Source organism: Artemia sp. Qi Xiang Cuo, chromosome 7 (genome assembly GCF_049724085.1).
Source record: "Artemia sp. Qi Xiang Cuo chromosome 7, ASM4972408v1, whole genome shotgun sequence".
Lineage (NCBI taxonomy): Eukaryota > Metazoa > Arthropoda > Branchiopoda > Anostraca > Artemiidae > Artemia > Artemia sp. Qi Xiang Cuo.
The window spans coordinates 47,534,970-47,552,746 of NC_142800.1; the positions used below are offsets into that span (position 1 = coordinate 47,534,970).

Below are 17,777 nucleotides of genomic sequence, written 5' to 3' on the forward strand. Positions count from 1 at the left end.
TTTTCAACAAGAATTTAAATAAAGAAGAGAATTCCTGGGATTTTGAATTTTTCATTAATCTAAATAGTATTGAGTAGTAAGAAAAGAGCAGGAAGAGTGAATGAGTTTGGTTTATGATGAAAGAGTGTGTGACGCTGCTCAGGCCACAATAGTGGCTTAATAAAGCGTCACACGTTCTTACCATTTTCTAAGTTTAATTGATAATGCTATTTAAAAAATGTGGTAAGTGCCAGTTAATTATGATGTAATTATTAGTTGAAAAATAAAACCCATCTCATCTTAGTTGTAGTACAGATAGCCATAGTTGGAGATTTCAGCTCATATCCCCGTTTGGAATTAAATGTGTTGAATTTGATCTAAAGAGATATTTATGCTTGTTATTTTCTAGCTTTGGAGAATGTCCCAGACGCTTAATTTGTATCGTTAAAAATTTCGAATCTGCAAACTTCCTTTCTAATAAAATGTTATTCTAGATTCTAGTTGGTCGCTGGTAAGCGACATTTCCTTTTTACAACAAAATATATTTGCCATGAAATTGGAGCTCTCCTCAAGACTTGCGTATGTTAACAGCTCTCTGTTCTACTTCTTCCAATATAAACCGGTAATTTGTATGTATGTCCGAATGCTAAATACAGATTGAAAATCGTTTATCTTGAATTGAAAATCAAGTATTTTGCAGAAGGCATCAAGACATGGCTAATTGTAGGAAAAAGCAAAGACAGATAGTCCAAGTAGTAAGTTAGATCCGTTTAGAGGCGTTTGGCATAAAAATCGGGGAAAAAGGTGTCAGTTTGCTCTTTTTATTCTGATGGGGCGACTGATTTGAGCCACCTCTTAATTAAACTAAAATTAAATTTAAATAAAATTAATTAAAATTATTTGCTCTTCTTCCTGCTATAGGTGTTTATAGGGCCTATGAGGCTTAAACTATGAGGCTTACTATACACTGTTGTTCCAAACCTACAAAACATTACCTCTTTCAGTGACTACGTGAAGTGCTTTGGTTATAAAAGTCTCTGTTCCGTCGGGGCAAGTTTCAAGCAGTTTGAATAACTGGGGTGATTCCATATCTAAACTTTTCAAAGGTACATCAAGGTTCTTCAAGATACTCCGCTTTACGTCTGGCACTGCATTAGCAAAAGTTTTAGCCAACCTGAAACAAAGAGAACATGAACAGAAATCTGAAACCTGATTGTTACTAGGCTTTTTTTGTGGATGCATGCAGCAGAAAAATATAGAATACGATTAGGATATTTATTAAATGGAGAGGAGGGGATTAAAGATTTAAAAAATTCGTTTTAAGATCCAAATGTACCCAGTTTTAGGCATTGCATTAACTTTACCTTAGTGTTCTTGGAGGGGAGGGGGGCCTAGGGTGAAACATGGAAGAGTAACTCCCTCCGTTCTATACCGCTCTATGCAGAGATTCATGTGTCTTGCTTCTCTGGGTGACTTTCAAAATCATCAAGATAAACATTAATTATAAAATAAAGGCTGTTGCTAATTATACAACTTTCAGTAACCAGACGGTTAAACCATTGCAGATAAATAAGTTGTCATTTGGTATGTCATTTTCGGTCTGTTGGTATCTATTCCTTCTCTTTTGAACCAGCCAAGATCAGAGCGTTCTGAAGTACTGAAAAATTGTTTTCCTGTTATTAATGTACCAAAGTTAAAAAATGAGCTTGGAGGAAAAAATTGTGATTTTTTATATAGTAATGATATGGATGTGAATGATAAATTTACACTTTGGTATTCGATGATTAAGGATACGGTAGTTGCTTGTAGTCAAGTTAGGAAGAAACGTAAGTATTTTGAGTCGCCGAAGAAGCCTTGGGTTACGAAGAGTATTCTAGTTTCTCTTGCTAGGCGACAGCAATTGTATAAAAAGTCTGCATTAAGTATTAGCGATGTAAATATTTATAATGCGTATAGTAATAAGTTGAATAGCATACTTCGTAAAGCTAAGTTAGATTACCTGAGTGATAGTTTTAAAAATGCGGGGGGTAACCCGAGAAAGACTTGGAATGTTATAAGTTCTGTTATTAAACCGATTAAGCCTAAAATTGTTTGTAGTATTGTCGACGGTGAAAATATTCGCCAAACTACTGAACGTATGTGTGAGCACTTTTCTAGTGTAGGGGGCCAGTTAGCGTCGTCTGTTGAGCAGCATGCAAGTGATGGTGATTTTACTCAGTTTTTGCCTGAAAGTAGTGATGTTTCTATGTACTTGCGACCGGTTACTGAAAAAGAATTGTGTGATGTGGTAAAAGGTATGCGAAACAGTGCATCCGGGTCAGACTTTATTTCAACAAAGGTTTTCAAGTCAATTTTTCCTGTGATATCGCAACAAATTTGTGTACCTGATTAATGCTAGTTTTAAATGTGGTATATATCCGAAGTGTCTTAAAAGTGCCAGAGTAATACCTTTATTTAAAGGGGGTGATAGGAAAAATGTGAATCATTATCGGCCGATATCCGTCCTGTCTGTTATTTCTAGGCTAATAGAAAAACTTTTTAATTCTAGAGTATCTGAGTTTTTGGAGAATATTTCCTTTTTCCCTTCTAATCAGTTTGGTTTTTGTAAGGGGATGTCTACCGAACAGGCAGTTTTATTTTTGACGACGTTTGTGCATGATGCTTTGGACCAAAGTTTTAAGGTGGCGTCTATTTTTTAGATATTGTTAAAGCGTTCGATTCAGTTGACCATGAAATTTTAATTATGAAGTTTGCAAATTGGGGAATTAGAGGTAGTGCGTTGAAGTTATTTGGAACTATTTTGAGGGGTAGAACCCAGTGCGTTGAAATTTCTAATGTGAGGTCCGGTGAAAGAATAGTTGATTTTGATGTTCCACAGGGTTCTGTTTTAGGTCCGCTTTTATTCTTGGTTTATATTAACGACTTACAATTTTCTGTTTTGGATTTGTTAGATAATGCACATTCTAATTGTATGGTGATTATTCCTAGTTTTGCAGATGATACCCATTTTACTGCCGCAGCAAAGACTGAATCTGATTTAATAGAAATAATTAGAAGAGGTATGTTATGTATAGATAAGTGGATGAGAGTGAAAAAGCTCTTGTTAAACCATAGTAAATCAGATTTATTATATATTGTAGATCATCAAATTTTTACACTTGGGTTGCGGATTTGCAAATGGAGAATTATGTAATTAAGCGTACAAATACTATACGATACCTTGGTGTTATTGTGGATGAATGCCTTAGTTTTAAAAAAAATTTTCTTTTATTATTGCAAGAAATGTTGCAATGATAAGAAAGTTAAAAAATATTTTCCATGATTCTGTTTTGAGATTGATTTATTTTTCGTTAGTTCACCCGTATTTAGTATATTGCATGAGTATATGGTCTAGCACATATTCAGTGCATTTGCAGCAGTTACGTGTGATACAAAATATGGCACTGCGAGTGTTGTCCGGAGATAATCAAAGAACCTGGGTGAGATCCCAATATGTACAGTTAAATATTATCCCTGTGTCAGGTCTTGGAAAATTTTACCATGGGTTATTTATGTTTAAATATTTTTCTAATTTGGTTCCCAAGTGTTTTTCAAATTTTTTAAATTTATTTATGTCTGGTGATGATGTACACAATTATCCTACTCGTCTTGCTAGAGATATACGGGCACCTCAAGTTACTAGTACTAGATCGCTATTTTCAATACGTCATGTGGGGCCAGTTGTTTGGAATAATTTGCCTGTTTCTTTAAAAAGGTCAGCGAATCTATGTGAATTCCGTCGGGCACTTAAAACCCTTTGTCTCCATAGGTATGAATTTGTTTAAAGGGTAGTATAGTTGAGTCACTCTCAGGTTAGCCCGGAACCCGTTTTTCCTATATATTTTTATTTTTTTTGTTTTGTTTTGCTTATTTATTATTTATGGGATGGCGGCGGGAAGTTTTGGAGTATGTGAAGTATTGATTTTTGGTTATTGCGACCAGGTGCCGAGTAAGTGTAATATTTTCATTTTTTCTTCTTTTTTTTCCTTTTCTTTCTTTCTTCTTTTTCTCTTTTTTTTAGTATGTTATTATAAGTGTTAATTTTAAGATGGTTAATAATTCCGAACAAGCGTTAGCTTATAGAAGATCATTTGTTTTTTTTTGTGTTGTGTTGTTTTTGGAATAAACCCTTATCTTATCATTGTCACACATAAAAATTAAACCTTTTATACATTTGACGAATTGACAAAAATTTAAGTGTTTCTTTTTCCAGATAATTTTTCCAGTCATGTTGAATTTTGGAACCCAAGAAATTTCCAGGATTTTTTTAGAAATCCTGGAAATTAAGATACCAATTGAGGTATCACAGAAAGTAAATTAACACTTTTTTTCTTCTCTAGTGAATGTAAATGTCTTGTCACGACAAAAGTTAATTAAAAAAATCATAAAAAGCACAATAAAAATACTTTTTTTTCTTTCTATTTCCTCTGTTCTATTTTACATTATATACCTTTTTTTTAATTTTAGAGCCGTTTATTGGAGATGTTCAGTGTAAAAGTATTAAAAACACCAAAAGATTATGATTAATCTCAAAAGGTTATAACGAAATCCAGCGCAATCTAGAGGTGGCAGTAGCACAGGTTATATTTACTTTGCATTTTTGAGACACTTTTTATGATTTTTTGACAATTTGAGAATAATTACATGCACAAAAATTACAATTTTATACACCATCTGTTTTATAAAAATCCAAAGAATGCATGATGGAGCAGAAATACTGCAGAAAATTTAACACTGATTGCTCTACAACTGCTAATCGTTTATCAAATTTACGTATCTCGATAATTGTTAATTTTCAGAGGAGCAGTGAAAAAGCATCACAACTTTTTATTTTCCATGCGATAACCGTAAAACAAAAACGGATAGATATGTATTGATCTTACATATCGATCGGCTTTTGTTTTACGTTTATTGAAAAGGAAATAAAAAAGTTATGAGGTTTTTTTTGCTCTTCTGGAAATTTACAATTATGGAGGTACGTAAATTTGATATCAGACAAACGTAAAAAAAAAACGAAAACGATATTAAAATTTAATGTTTTAAATTATAAATTTTTCTTTTTTTTAATATTTTTCGAATCAGTATTTTTTTTTTTTTTTTTTTCAATAAAAAAAAATCCAATATCAAAACCCATTATGACGCGTAGGCTATAAAAAAAATTAGAACCACATCACCATTTTAAATATTTTGTAACTGTGCATAAACTGAGAATGTGCATACTCTGCGCAAAACTAATAAAAACAACTTAATTCATTTCGCAGCATTTTGGTACCAGATGTAGACATCTATGTTGCACATTTAGGGTGTGTTTAAAGTTTTCTACTTAAGTGTGTCAATTCACGTTCCACTTTATGATGTAATTGTATTTTTGTCCAGATACGCTATAGTGGATATAACAAATTTACCAGGGAGATATTCTGTGGACACTAAAAATTATTTCGATATGATTTTCGTTCTACGTTTAGCTATCATTGGAAAGCCGTTACTGGTTATCAAATAATTTTAATCGTAATGAACTCATTTCTTCAATTGTAATGAGCTAACAGCTTAATTACAATGTAATAATGTAAGTGAACAAGAACAAGCTCAAAATGACAAAAAAGAAGAAAAAGGCTCACTCATGTATCCGACTATGGTCTCTTTCCAGTAGCGCCAAGAATAGGAAAATACAATTTTTAGCAAGCTGTTCGTTCCCTTGGTTCGTTGGTTCATCACCTTCTTCGTCTCCAATGACAAGCTCAGGAGGTTCTTTGAGGGAGAGGAAATTAAGGTACATGACTGCATAGACTTCATTCACTTGCTGCATTTCTCCTTTCTCATAAAGACCCATGACAGCACTCAAAGCCTGGCTCTTTACCTACAGATTTAATGTCGTTATTAATCAAAACAAGAGGTTAAATAATACCAGAATTAATGGCTATTAAGCTAAGGTACGATAATGAAACCTATAAATACTATTTCCTTATAAAATGGGAAAACTAGTAATTTTACAAAAAATTCCAACGAAACCCCTTTGTAGGAAAGACGGTTAGGGAAACTGCTGATAAAGAAACACATGATTACGCGGGAGTTTTTTGGGGGATGGGGGGGGGTTAATAAGAAAAGTTATTTGATAATTTGACAAAAAAGTATCCAACAATTCGGTAAAATGTAGGATTGGGGGGGGGCAGGAATGAAGAGCTGAATATTTACGAATATCCGTCCTTTCCTACCAGTTCCCTCTAGGAACAAACCCACTACCCTCCTCTTTACCGACAAAATCTTGACTTGGTTAAGGGTAATAATATCGTGCACCGAGTCACATATAATAAAAATTATTGAAAACGAATCTTTGAGGCCCCCCTTCCTACCCCCACCGTTCCCGAAAACTTCCGCACTTTCTTCTTAACCTTCTCCTGTCAGAGAGGCTCAGGTATGCTATAAGCACATCCTGGTTACAGCATAAGCTACAACATAGTAAAGAACCAAGTGCATCCCATAGTTACCAAACATTAGAAATATGTTTTGAAAACAAATTGTCAAATGAGTAAAGAATCGCCATTTGAAGCTGATTCAGGAACGGTAACTATGCTTTCGATTAATCTTAATGGTGGAAGTTCGTTGCGAAAACAGATTTATGGGCATTTTAAAAAAGAGTAACATCTCAAAGATGAAGTGGGATCGAAATTAAAACTGCACCATTAGAAACTGCACCATTGTCAAAAACTCCTGATGAAAATCACTCTTATCGCGCGAGAAGCAGTGATGCGTCTCCTTTTTTTCTTTTTCTTTTTTTTTATTGCAGCTAGTTAGGCACTGAAACCTCACAGAAAGATTTTTAAAGGCTCATTTGAAAGGAAATGCTTCACGTAGTGTTTTTTATAATTAACAAAAGGCAATATTAAAATAAATGCAATTTTTGACAAAACTACATCTTCACATATAAGATGATGTAACACACATGGCTTTTGACAAGCATAAAACACATATCTTTTGAAATGTTGCCTTACTAGGGTCAAATAAACCACGACATACTGCAGCCCCCTCCCCTCACAGCCTATCTTGATCTTCCCTTTCCAAATAGAGTTATATCTGCTAAGTTTCAGCCCGACTAGTCCAACCATTTAGAAACGCATAGCAACAAATTTATAATTTAGAAATAGTTTATAATTTAGAAATTGCAATATTTATTTCCTATACATTTTTTTCAAAAAATAATTTATAATTCGGATAGCAAATATTTATTTGCAAAAAAACAATTTATAGTTTATAAATAGCAACAAATTTAGAAACGCATAGCAAGAAACGCAAGAAACACATAAACTAACAAATCAAACGCTTTATAGTATAGACTATGCACCCGTATTTTTCTCAGAAGCCAATTCAATTAAGTTCTAATCCAAATTTAACTTAGAAAGACTATAAAAATACACTTTACTTAAATCGTATACAATATCCCCTTCCCCCCCCAAAAAAAAAATGATGACTGATATGATAGTTCTAATTGCAAGGAGAAATATGCATTAAAATACTATCTTTCCAATATATGTGCTAGGCAAAATATTAGTAATACCTTTTTTACTAAGATTCTAAAGGATAAAAATATATATATATATATATATATATATATATATATATATATATATATATATATATATATATATATATATATATATATATATATATATATATATATATATATATATATATATATATATATATATATATATATATATATATATATATATATATATATATATATATATATATATATATATATATATATATATTGAAGAAAAGAAATGGATTCAAAATAAGGATGACAACCATTGAGAGTGGCTGCCAGAGAGGAGAAATACCTGCATTTCATTCATGAAATAACAACTTGGGTGATGTAAGATAAAAAATGGGATAAAAATCATCCATAGCTATCTATGGCGGATAGGACGTCAAAATGACGTTTCAGTTGATGGGTCATTTTCCAGGGACAAGTTGCTAGCCTGTCCCATCAACCTTGCAGCAGTGGGGATCGATCTCTGGGCCCTGTTTGTGTCAAGCAGGTCATCAATCAACTGCACTACCTTGGGGTAGATGATGCAAGGGTTGGCTAAAATAAGGAAGTGAAATAAAAGACAAAACTTAATTCACAAGCTCCAAAGGTGGTTTAGCAATTTTTAGCCAAAAAAGCATTCCCCCTTGTAACATTTCTGTATATTAACAATGTATATAGACATTGAAGTCTGGCTAGACACGTGTCTTGACATGGGATTCTAGCTAGACACGCATGTGAACGCCACTTAAAAGGACTGATCGATATAAAACATCATTTTAAACTGTTTCACTAGTTCCACAAAGAAGAGTATAATGTAAAAAAAAAAAATGTTATACATATCGCCATACATAGGTTCAAGTGCTAAAGGAGATGGTGATTTTCAAGGAGAAAAAGGTGGTCATACAGATTGATTGTAGTAATTGATCATATAGTTTGATCACATCCAAAAACCTTTAATTCTCATGAAAAAAATCTTATATTTGTAAAAATGTTCAAGTTTTTTTTGGAATAAATGTAAAACAATAACTTAGGGGTTGTGACTGAATTAGGTAAGTGATTTGAAACTGAATACAAGTTAAGCTTGACCAGCCGAAGATAAAGGAAGCCACTTCAGATTTCCCGAGGCACTGGGTTAACACTATGACCCCTAAATTTCATCTCTCTTTTCCCAATATCAATCGACCCTTCCCTTAAATTCAAAATCCATTTTATTTCTTCCCCTTTCAACCCCAACTTAAAATAAACTTAACAATATACCCCAACCCAACTTAAATTAAACCCAACAATATCAATCGGTTCCAAAGAACATGTCTCGTGTGCCTCTCCCTTCAGAGACCTATGTACAGCTTTCCAGAATTGATGTGTATCTTTTTCCCTGAATTTTTTAATAAGTTCTTTTTCCTTCTTCGCTGCTACGTATTGTTTTTTTCTCTCTTATCATCTTCTTATAACACTTTCTATTCTCTCTGAAAATTTTAAAATTATCCTCTATTCCTTGCGGTGGGGATTACCGTAATTTCCTCAGGCTCTCTTGTACAATGGGTCGAAGACTCTCACACTCGTAATCAAGTAATGTTTTCGTCGATTTCTTCTCTTTCCGTAGTTCGCATATCTGCTTCAGCAATTCTTCTAAATTACATACTGTTTCACTTACTTTGCCCACTTCAACTAGCTCAATAATCTTCTCCATCTCTTTCTCTAAATTTTCGTTTCCTACATTAACCTTCAATTAATCTTCATTATAAATAACTTGTATTTTATTTATGATGTTATTCTTCATAATAACTTGTATGTTGAGACAAGTTATTCAAGTGTGATCAATTTGAGACGGAGATAAGGGGAATAAGATAGAAATTTGTTGCGAGTGATTTTCTTCATGGTCTTTGATAAAAGCTTCCTCATAATGCTTAATCTTTCCACAGTCAAAATAAAGAAATTTTATTTAGGATAAATAATTACAAGTTATGTTAGGAGCTGGAGACTACATTATACATGAACACATTGGTTTACGTATGCTGAGACACATTGTTAAAACGTTAGTTTCGTTAGATTATACAAATGTTTAAATTATTCAATTGGATCCATTTTAATGACATTAAATTAGATTAACGTTAAATCAATTAAAACGTTAATAAATTTCAAAAATTTACAGTATATATTTACGAGTAATGTTTTAAGCTCCCCGTGAATCAAGGAGCTGCATTACGTATGAATATGTGGGTTCTCGCACACTAAAACATATTGTTCAAAAGTGACCAATTTAAGATGGAGATAAAAAGAGTAAGATAGAAAAGGATTGTGGATTAGTTTTCTCAGAGCATTTGATAAAACCTTTCTATGGAAGTTCATTTTCAACGCCTGAAATAAGGAAATTTACGATAAAAAGTTTGCGAGTGAAGCTATGAACAGATAGGGGCGGAGAAAGAGAGTGCGCAGCTGTGTTTGCCTTAGGTGGCTTGATGCTGCGGTGAGTTATTAGTAGTATTAGTATTGGAATTGCACATTATACACGTCTAAAACAGCACCTTCGATAAGTATAGGTCTGATTCCTAGGGGAACGGTAAAGGAAGGGAAGGGGGGGGTCAGAGGAGTGTGTTTAGGTCAATATTTTGGAACTTTTGAAGAATGAGTTACTTTACAAAAATCTCTAGAATTTTGAGTATGTGACTTACCAAAGTATTAGAACAAGGAAAATAAACTATAAAACATAAAAGTTATAACTTGAAACTTGGGTGGGTCAAAGAGACTGGGAGACTTATTAAGGTTTGATGTTTGGTGATTAAACGTGGGAGAATAGGCAGTAAAATTACTAGCAACTCTTATCATTTAGCGTCTGGCAACTCTATTTAAAAAGCAGAAATCTGAAAGGAAATTGGATATTTGACAAGATTAGTCTGTGATTCAGTTGGATTAAGACTGAAATTTCTACGTAAGTGGTAATTGGCCAGTCTGCACAAAGCAGGCCTATGTCAGCTTGGGAAAATCCTGGTAAGCTAAGCAGGCTGTTTTTCTCTACTCTTCCCTGCTCCATTCGCACCATGGTGTTCGAACTACCAGTCAATAGTGCACTTTATCAGCAGACAAAGCCTGCCTCTGCTTAAATATTACTTTAATGATATTAATCGCCATTACTTAAGTGCTGTTTTATCATTGGTTTGCCCTTTTTTTAGGTATTTAGTCGGCTGCTTACAAACCCGATAGATGGTCTTCCAGGACCTTTAACTCCTGTTGAACTTTTGGTGAATCTTCATACAATTGATATTAGCAAGTACGATGTGAAATCTCTTATGAAATGTAAGTTTATTGTAAGTTTATGGGTTTATGTATCTAAAGTAGAGAAAAAAATATAACTGGTGTACTATTGATGTATATTTGTTTAATATTCCAAACAATATGACGAATATAGGTCAGTAGCCATTCCAAGAAGCAAAAAAACTTGTCCCAGGGGTGGAAAAAATTGACTAATATAACATTTCTTATGGGATGGGCGAGGATTTAAGAAAAAACAGTAAATAGCGTTAAAAACTGACAGTATACGTGTGATTTTATATTTCCACGGGAAAGAGGGTATGATACCTAAACAAAATTTCTGACTGCTTTGTGACAGTTAGCATCGACCATAAATATAAACATTTGTTTATTACCCAGTTACAAAATTGAAGACAATTGATTAATAAAGAGAAAAAAAGAAAAATACACTAAAAAGTAACAAATTTATGACCTGGCAGTGTGTTAACAACCATTTCAACAAAATAAACAGTCTTAGGCAGGTATCAGATACAAGTTTGCGGTGATAATTACACAGAACAGGTATAATATCAGAGGCACCACGCTGAGTGGGTATTTTTCTATTCTGATGAAAGCATGGCAAAAAAAAAAAAAATAACTTGCACTACCGACACAACAAACATCAATTAAATTAAGATTAAATTAAATCAATTAAACTGCTCCCTATATATTATTCTTATCATATTCTGTATACGATATCGTATTCTTTCATATCCATATCATATATAAGATCAAATTCTTTATATTAATTCATGTTCGGTAATTTACATTGAACATAACAAAAAAGGCTTATTGCAGCTAAACGCCCTCCAAAATCCTTATTCTCGGGGGAAAGGTGAGGGAGGGGTGTTATTTCTTGTGCTTAATATTGACTCTCATGAATAGAAATGTCAAAAGCAGTATAATATGGCAGTATAATAATTGTATGCTGTCAAAAGCAGTATAATAATTGTATAATATGGTAGAAAGGAAGGAGATGAAATCCAAGGAATTTTGGAGTAATAACGTAATAATAAAGATACTAATATAGTTAATTAGTAAAAATCTGCAAAAGAAGCTGTAATAAATTACTTCTATTAACAGCTGTTATAAACAACAGATAATAAGGGTTTATTGGCCCATTACGCCACCTTTCGTTTCGCAACGAGTATAGTTTCATTAAGTCATTTTGATAGCTTCAAAAAGCGAACAAAGGTTTAATAGAAATAAGTAGAAATATCTAGTATTAACACTAGAATTAACAAATGAAAAATTTTTAGATTTTTAAAATCTATAATACAATTGTGGATTGTCATTTGAATATATATTCGCAGCTTTTTTTTCAATTTTAGTTTTTCTTAGGGTACTTGTATGATATTCTTAATATTCTTCATCAAATTAGAACCTTAGATTTTCCATAGTTTTGGGATTTCCCATAACTTTGTTAATAAAGTATTTTATATTCATTACATTTTCGTACCAAAATTATGGAAAATCCAAGGATTTTAATAGATGAAGAATATTAGGTAGGGGGTATATCATACAAGTAACTTTCTAAGCTATTTTGCAGTAAAAGAAAATACAGTTCAATATATATGTTGCTTTCTGTAAAGGATCAAATGGAGCTTAACTTAAAGTGTGGCTTGAGAGGGTGGGCATGCCTATCCTTATTTGTGGTGATTTTTGTTCCTTATGAGGTTGACTTAATTATTCATTATTACTTCCGTTCGTTTTATGCTCGCTTTCTTCTTTCACAGATATTTCTGTTCATGTTAAGTTTGGGGTTTTAAATGAGTTAATTTTTCCTCGTCTCAAATTTTATCACCACTGCATTCTTCTTTGAAATAAAAACTTGATACTCTAATTTAATTCATTAAAAAACTTCATAATTAACACTAGAATTAGCATACATTAAAAATAACCATAGCTGACTATAGTGAAACCTGATTTAGCTGAGTACATCTTTTATAAAGTGGCAACGCTGACCCTTTTGCATGACAAGAAAAATTCGAAACAACTAACAATTTGAAACAGAAAATAAATTACTCTTGGTACCATGACACCAAATCAACATTAGTTTAAAAACTTTCAGGCAAGTTATAGGCATTTAGCCTTAACAAAACTGATTTAAATTTAGACGTAAAGTCTTTCTCTAAGATGACAGGAGATATATATTATTATGAATAGACAAAGAATACAGTGAAAAGTATTACAATAAACGAAAAGTATAACACTAAACGAAAACGAAAACAGTATTTACCAAATATGAAATCTTACTAAATTATTATATTTTCATTGAAACTTATGAATACAACGATAAAGAAAAAAAAATATGAAACTAAAGTTTATAAGTTATAGCTATATGCGTTTTAATTAACAATTATAAAGCTATAGAAGTTTACTTAAAAAATAAAGCTTTTAGGAAAATTCTTCACTAGCATAGAAGCATAGCAATAAAAAAGCAAACACATAAAAAAGAAAGCAATAGAAAAAAAAATATTATTACATGGATGAGTCATTCACTTCCGAACATAAAATCAAGAAGAACAGAAGAATAAAAAACAATGGAAATAACTTGTTTTTCTTATTTGTTTGATTTCTCTTTTTGTTCTCTTCTTTTTACGCTAGAGGAAGATTATCAAAGGTAGTGCAATAAGAATCTATCAAAGATTATCAAAAAGGAATCAAGAAGACTATCAAAGAAGAATAGAAGAATAAAAAGCAAAAAAACTCTCTTGTTTCTTTGTGCTTGTTTAATTTTCCTTTTTTGTTCTCTCTTTTTTTTTTACTGTAGAGGAATACTATCAAAGGCAGTTGTTCTTCCAAATGTCTGATCGTTGACTGTTTTCAAATTTTTTTTCGTTTATAATTTCCAACTATCCCTACTCACCAGGATTAAGGAAAAATCTAAAGAAAATATTTATTTTTTCCAGGAGAATTGCTGCTGCAGCTTTTTATATCATGTTTTCTGCTGCTGTCTTTGTGTCTAGACATAATTTTGGCCAATTCAACTGACCAGTTCAAACATTTTTGCTGTCAAGTCTTAATTCAGCTCGAGCGAAAATATAATTGTACAGTGTTAAGTGATTAAAAGTAAATAGTTTTATTGCTCAATGGATAAACCCAGGATATAATTTTGTATCACACAGTGAAGATTATATTGTACCAATTTTGAAAATCAAATTAGTTACTTTTAATTTTTTAGTTACTTAATATAATTTTATATCACACAGTGAAGATTATATTGTACAAATTTTGAAAATCAAATTAGTTACTTTTAATTTTTTAGTTACTTAATATAATTTTATATTACACAATGAAGATTATATCGTACAAATTTTGAAAATCAAATTAGTTAATTTTAATTTTTTAGTTACTTAACATAATTTTATATCACACAGTGAAGATTATATTGTACAAATTTTGAAGATCAAATTAGTTACTTTTAATATTTTAGTTACTTAATATAATTTTATATCACACAGTGAAGATTATATTGTACAAATTTTGAAAATCAAATTAGTTACTTTTAATTTTTTAGTTATTTAATATAATTTTGTATCACACAGTAAAGATTATATTGTACAAATTTTGAAAATCAAATTAGTTACTTTTAATTTTTTAGTTACTTAATATAATTTTGTATCACACAGTGATGATTATATTGTACAAATTTTGAAAATCAAATTAGTTACTTTTAATTTTTTAGTTACTTAATATAATCTTGTATCACACAGTAAAGATTATATTGTACAAATTTTGAAAATCAAATTAGTTACTTTTAATTTTTTTTTTACTTAATATAATTTTGTATCACACTGTGAAGATTATATTGAACAAATTTTTAAAATCAAATAACAAATTAGTTTCGACGCTTTATACATAATGGTGACTTACTTCAGGGTTTTGACTACTGATCTTAGAACATTATTGATCCCCAAGACTGCTTCTTCAGATGATAGTACAACTTCTCTGCCAAACCTAAAGTCATCAAGGAAAATTCAAATGACATCAAAATATAAGATACAATCTTCTATAGATGAGTCTGTGGTCAACTTAGCTTTTCTTGTCACTAAAACAGACGCCATTGCTTTCTTAACATCTTCTGCTCCTTTCTTTTCTTCTTCTTTCAGCTTCCTAAAAAAAGAGAAAAAAAAAAACAAGTTACAAAGAATAATCTAGAACTCTAGATATTTCACTAAAATGAGAATCATCAGACATTTTCTCCTAAATTTTCAGTTTTTAATACAAACATGCACGAAACTATTTTCTTGATCATTGACCATTGATCACTTGATCAAAGTCCTTTCAAACATAGATGTAGAAAATTTTGGAGACCACACTGCCTTTCCATGACGATAAATAAAATTTCAAATAGTGATAAAATACTTTTAATAGACAGTGTTTCACAAGCAGTTTATAAAAAAAAAATTTTGAGTTTACTACTGATGACAGTCACTGCATATGTGACCGAAATATTTAGTAATTTTTGTGAAATTTTATCACTGTTTGTGAAACAATGTCTATTAAAAGGATTTATCCCTATTTGATTTTTTATCGATAAACATAGATGTAGTTGAGGTTTCGGGAACAGGAAAGACAAAGTGGAAGTATTAAGGATACGATAGTACACACAGCTAATTTTTTTAATGACACTTTCTAGACTTGAAGCAAAGTCTTCCCATATAGTGATTCCCCTAAAATTCCATGGTATCCCTTTGCCACCTCAAAATTTTTTTGTCGTTTTATATACAGTGGCGCTAATTCATATTAATGTAGGGGGAGGGGTAATTTTCAAAATCTAGGGTGTAGGGATGACATTTTTTTTCAATTTCTTCAATAAAAAAGATATTTGTCAATGAAATACCAAAGAAGAATTTTTCCAAAATCTAAGAGGGGGAATGACCCCTACACCCTCCCTGACACCACTGATTATTTATCGGTCAGTTCAAGGAGCAGCTACCATTTATGCTGTTCATAATATTGTTGAACTGTTGGTATTCTACAACTATATGCTTTACTCTCCCTCCGATGATATTTCCAGCATAATGTCTATCGCTTGTCTGTCATAGCTGAAACTATGAGATTAATCTAATGTACCCTTACTCAGAGACTGCCTTTATCAAAAAGGGTAGGCTTGAACATTTATCTTAATGTAAGGAAGAATTATCATTTCCAACAGCCTCATAGCTAGCAACCTTTTAATCGATTCAACTACAAACCTTGCCGAATCTTTCATGAGTCGTTCAATAAAGAATATATTTACCCATAGTCCCACGAAAAATGTAAAAAAATTTTCAATGAAACGTGAAAAACTCACACGTTGCGCGAGACGACTAATTCCACTATCATTTGAAAACCACGGGGGGAGGTATAAAGCCCGACTAGCTAGCAATGGTAGCAGCCTGCAGGGATTGCTGCCAAAATTTGACTCACAATATGGTCAGAACTGTCAAAAGCCAGATTTCCCATCTTCTGATTTCAAGGAAGTGAAAGAAGCCAGTTTAGCAAAAATAAATCCCATCGAATGTCAACTCCAGCAGTTGCCTAGGATCACAACTGGACAATCTGATAACCCAAACTGGGTGTCAAACAGAATGGAGTCAATCTATAGTACACGTTTCTCTTCCAATTGCATGCGACGACCTACAACATCAACAACAGAACCAGCTGAAGAAATAGTCACTGGGAAACAAATACACTGTACATGGCAAATGAAACGTGGAATTCATTCTTAACCAGTTGCTATTAAATGCTTCGAGGAAAAAATGGTCATCATTGTACAAAGATCAGACTGTTTTGATCTTTTTGCTGACCAGGATAGATGGTGGCTTGTAACGTCTCCTGATGGGATATGTGACGCTGGTATTGTGGAAGTAAAAACAGTCACAACTATTCCTTAAGGTAAAACAATAAAAGAAGCTGTTGAGCTGAACTTATTAAAAGGTTTTTTTCTTCGTTGGGACACTGAGAAAGGTTGTTTAACACTCAAACGGGAGCACAAATACTTCTACCAAATTCAAGGACAACTTAACATTTTAGATAAAGAGAACTGCTTCCTTGTAGTGTTTGTTGACCAGGACGACTTCGAGATCATTTTAGTTAAACGTGATATTTGCTTCTGGAAACAGATGTTACCCAAGCTTGATCATTTCTGGGGTCAATGTTTGTTGCAATTTTTCTGGGGTCAATATTTGGGGTCAAACATTGACCCCAGAAATTGTAAAAATTACAATTTTTACGAGTAAACAGGTATTTTCATCGTTACCATACTGTTACCATTACCAATTACCATTACAATTACAATTTTTACCAGCAAACAGGTATTTTCATCGTTACCATACTGTTACCATTACCAATTACCATTGCAATTAAAATTTTTATGAGCAAACAGGCATTTTCATCGCTACTATTACCGGCTACCATTACCATAACAAGTTTTAGGAGTAAACAGACATTTTCATCTTTACCATAACGTTACCACTACCAGCTGATATTACCATAACAATTTTTAGGAATAAACGGGCAATTTCATCGTTACTATGTCGCCACCATTACCCGTTACCCTAACAAGCTTTAGGGGGTATAAAGATATTTTCATCGTTACTATATCGTTACAATACCAATTACGAGTCACTATTACCATAACAAGTTTTAGGAGTAAACCGGCATTTTTCATCGTTACCATATCCTTATCCGTTACCACTACCATAACAAGTTTTAAGAATGAACAGGGATTTTCATCGTTTCTATATCAGACCCCAAAAGACCCCTAGCTACGCACTTACATCATGAACATTATAGACAATAAATTCGAGCCAATCGTGCTAATTGTAACCAAAACTCTAAAGACGAAAATTTTAATGATAATATATAAATTATTTTGCCAGCACGTATTGCTAAAATTGATCTGAATATAAAACGGATTAATGATATTTCTTATTTAAGAGTATAATTTAAA

The 17,777-nt window shown here is 32.1% G+C and overlaps 2 protein-coding genes across 2 annotated transcripts in view; one reads left to right on the top strand and one right to left on the bottom strand.

Moving 5' to 3' along the window:
* LOC148950350 (E3 ubiquitin-protein ligase TRIP12-like) overlaps nt 1–14,102 on the top strand; it is a 117,169-nt gene extending 103,067 nt beyond the window's left edge. Inside the window, exons 7-8 of the mRNA XM_089091568.1 lie at nt 10,720–10,843; nt 13,750–14,102. Of these exons, the coding sequence (XP_088947694.1) occupies nt 10,720–10,727 (8 nt within the window). The 3' untranslated portion in view covers nt 10,728–10,843; nt 13,750–14,102. The remainder of the gene's footprint in view (nt 1–10,719; nt 10,844–13,749) is intronic.
* On the bottom strand, nt 961–14,944 carry LOC148950352 (symplekin-like). The gene is made up of 3 exons (XM_089091338.1): nt 14,714–14,944; nt 5,637–5,875; nt 961–1,153 (listed from the first exon to the last, which is right to left on the bottom strand). The coding sequence occupies exons 2-3, from the start codon at nt 5,846–5,848 to the stop codon at nt 961–963; spliced, it is 405 nt and encodes a 134-aa protein (XP_088947464.1). The 5' UTR covers nt 5,849–5,875; nt 14,714–14,944.
* Between the last annotated feature and the right edge of the window lie 2,833 nt (nt 14,945–17,777).

Bases quoted from the DNA above. Each gene is read 5' to 3' on its own strand.
- LOC148950352 (XM_089091338.1), bottom strand. From the start codon at position 5,848: ATGGGTCTTTATGAGAAAGGAGAAATGCAGCAAGTGAATGAAGTCTAT. The intron at 1,154-5,636 runs GTGAGCCTTTTT...TCTTTGTTTCAG, and splicing joins GACCATAGTCGGATACATGA to GTTGGCTAAAACTTTTGCTA.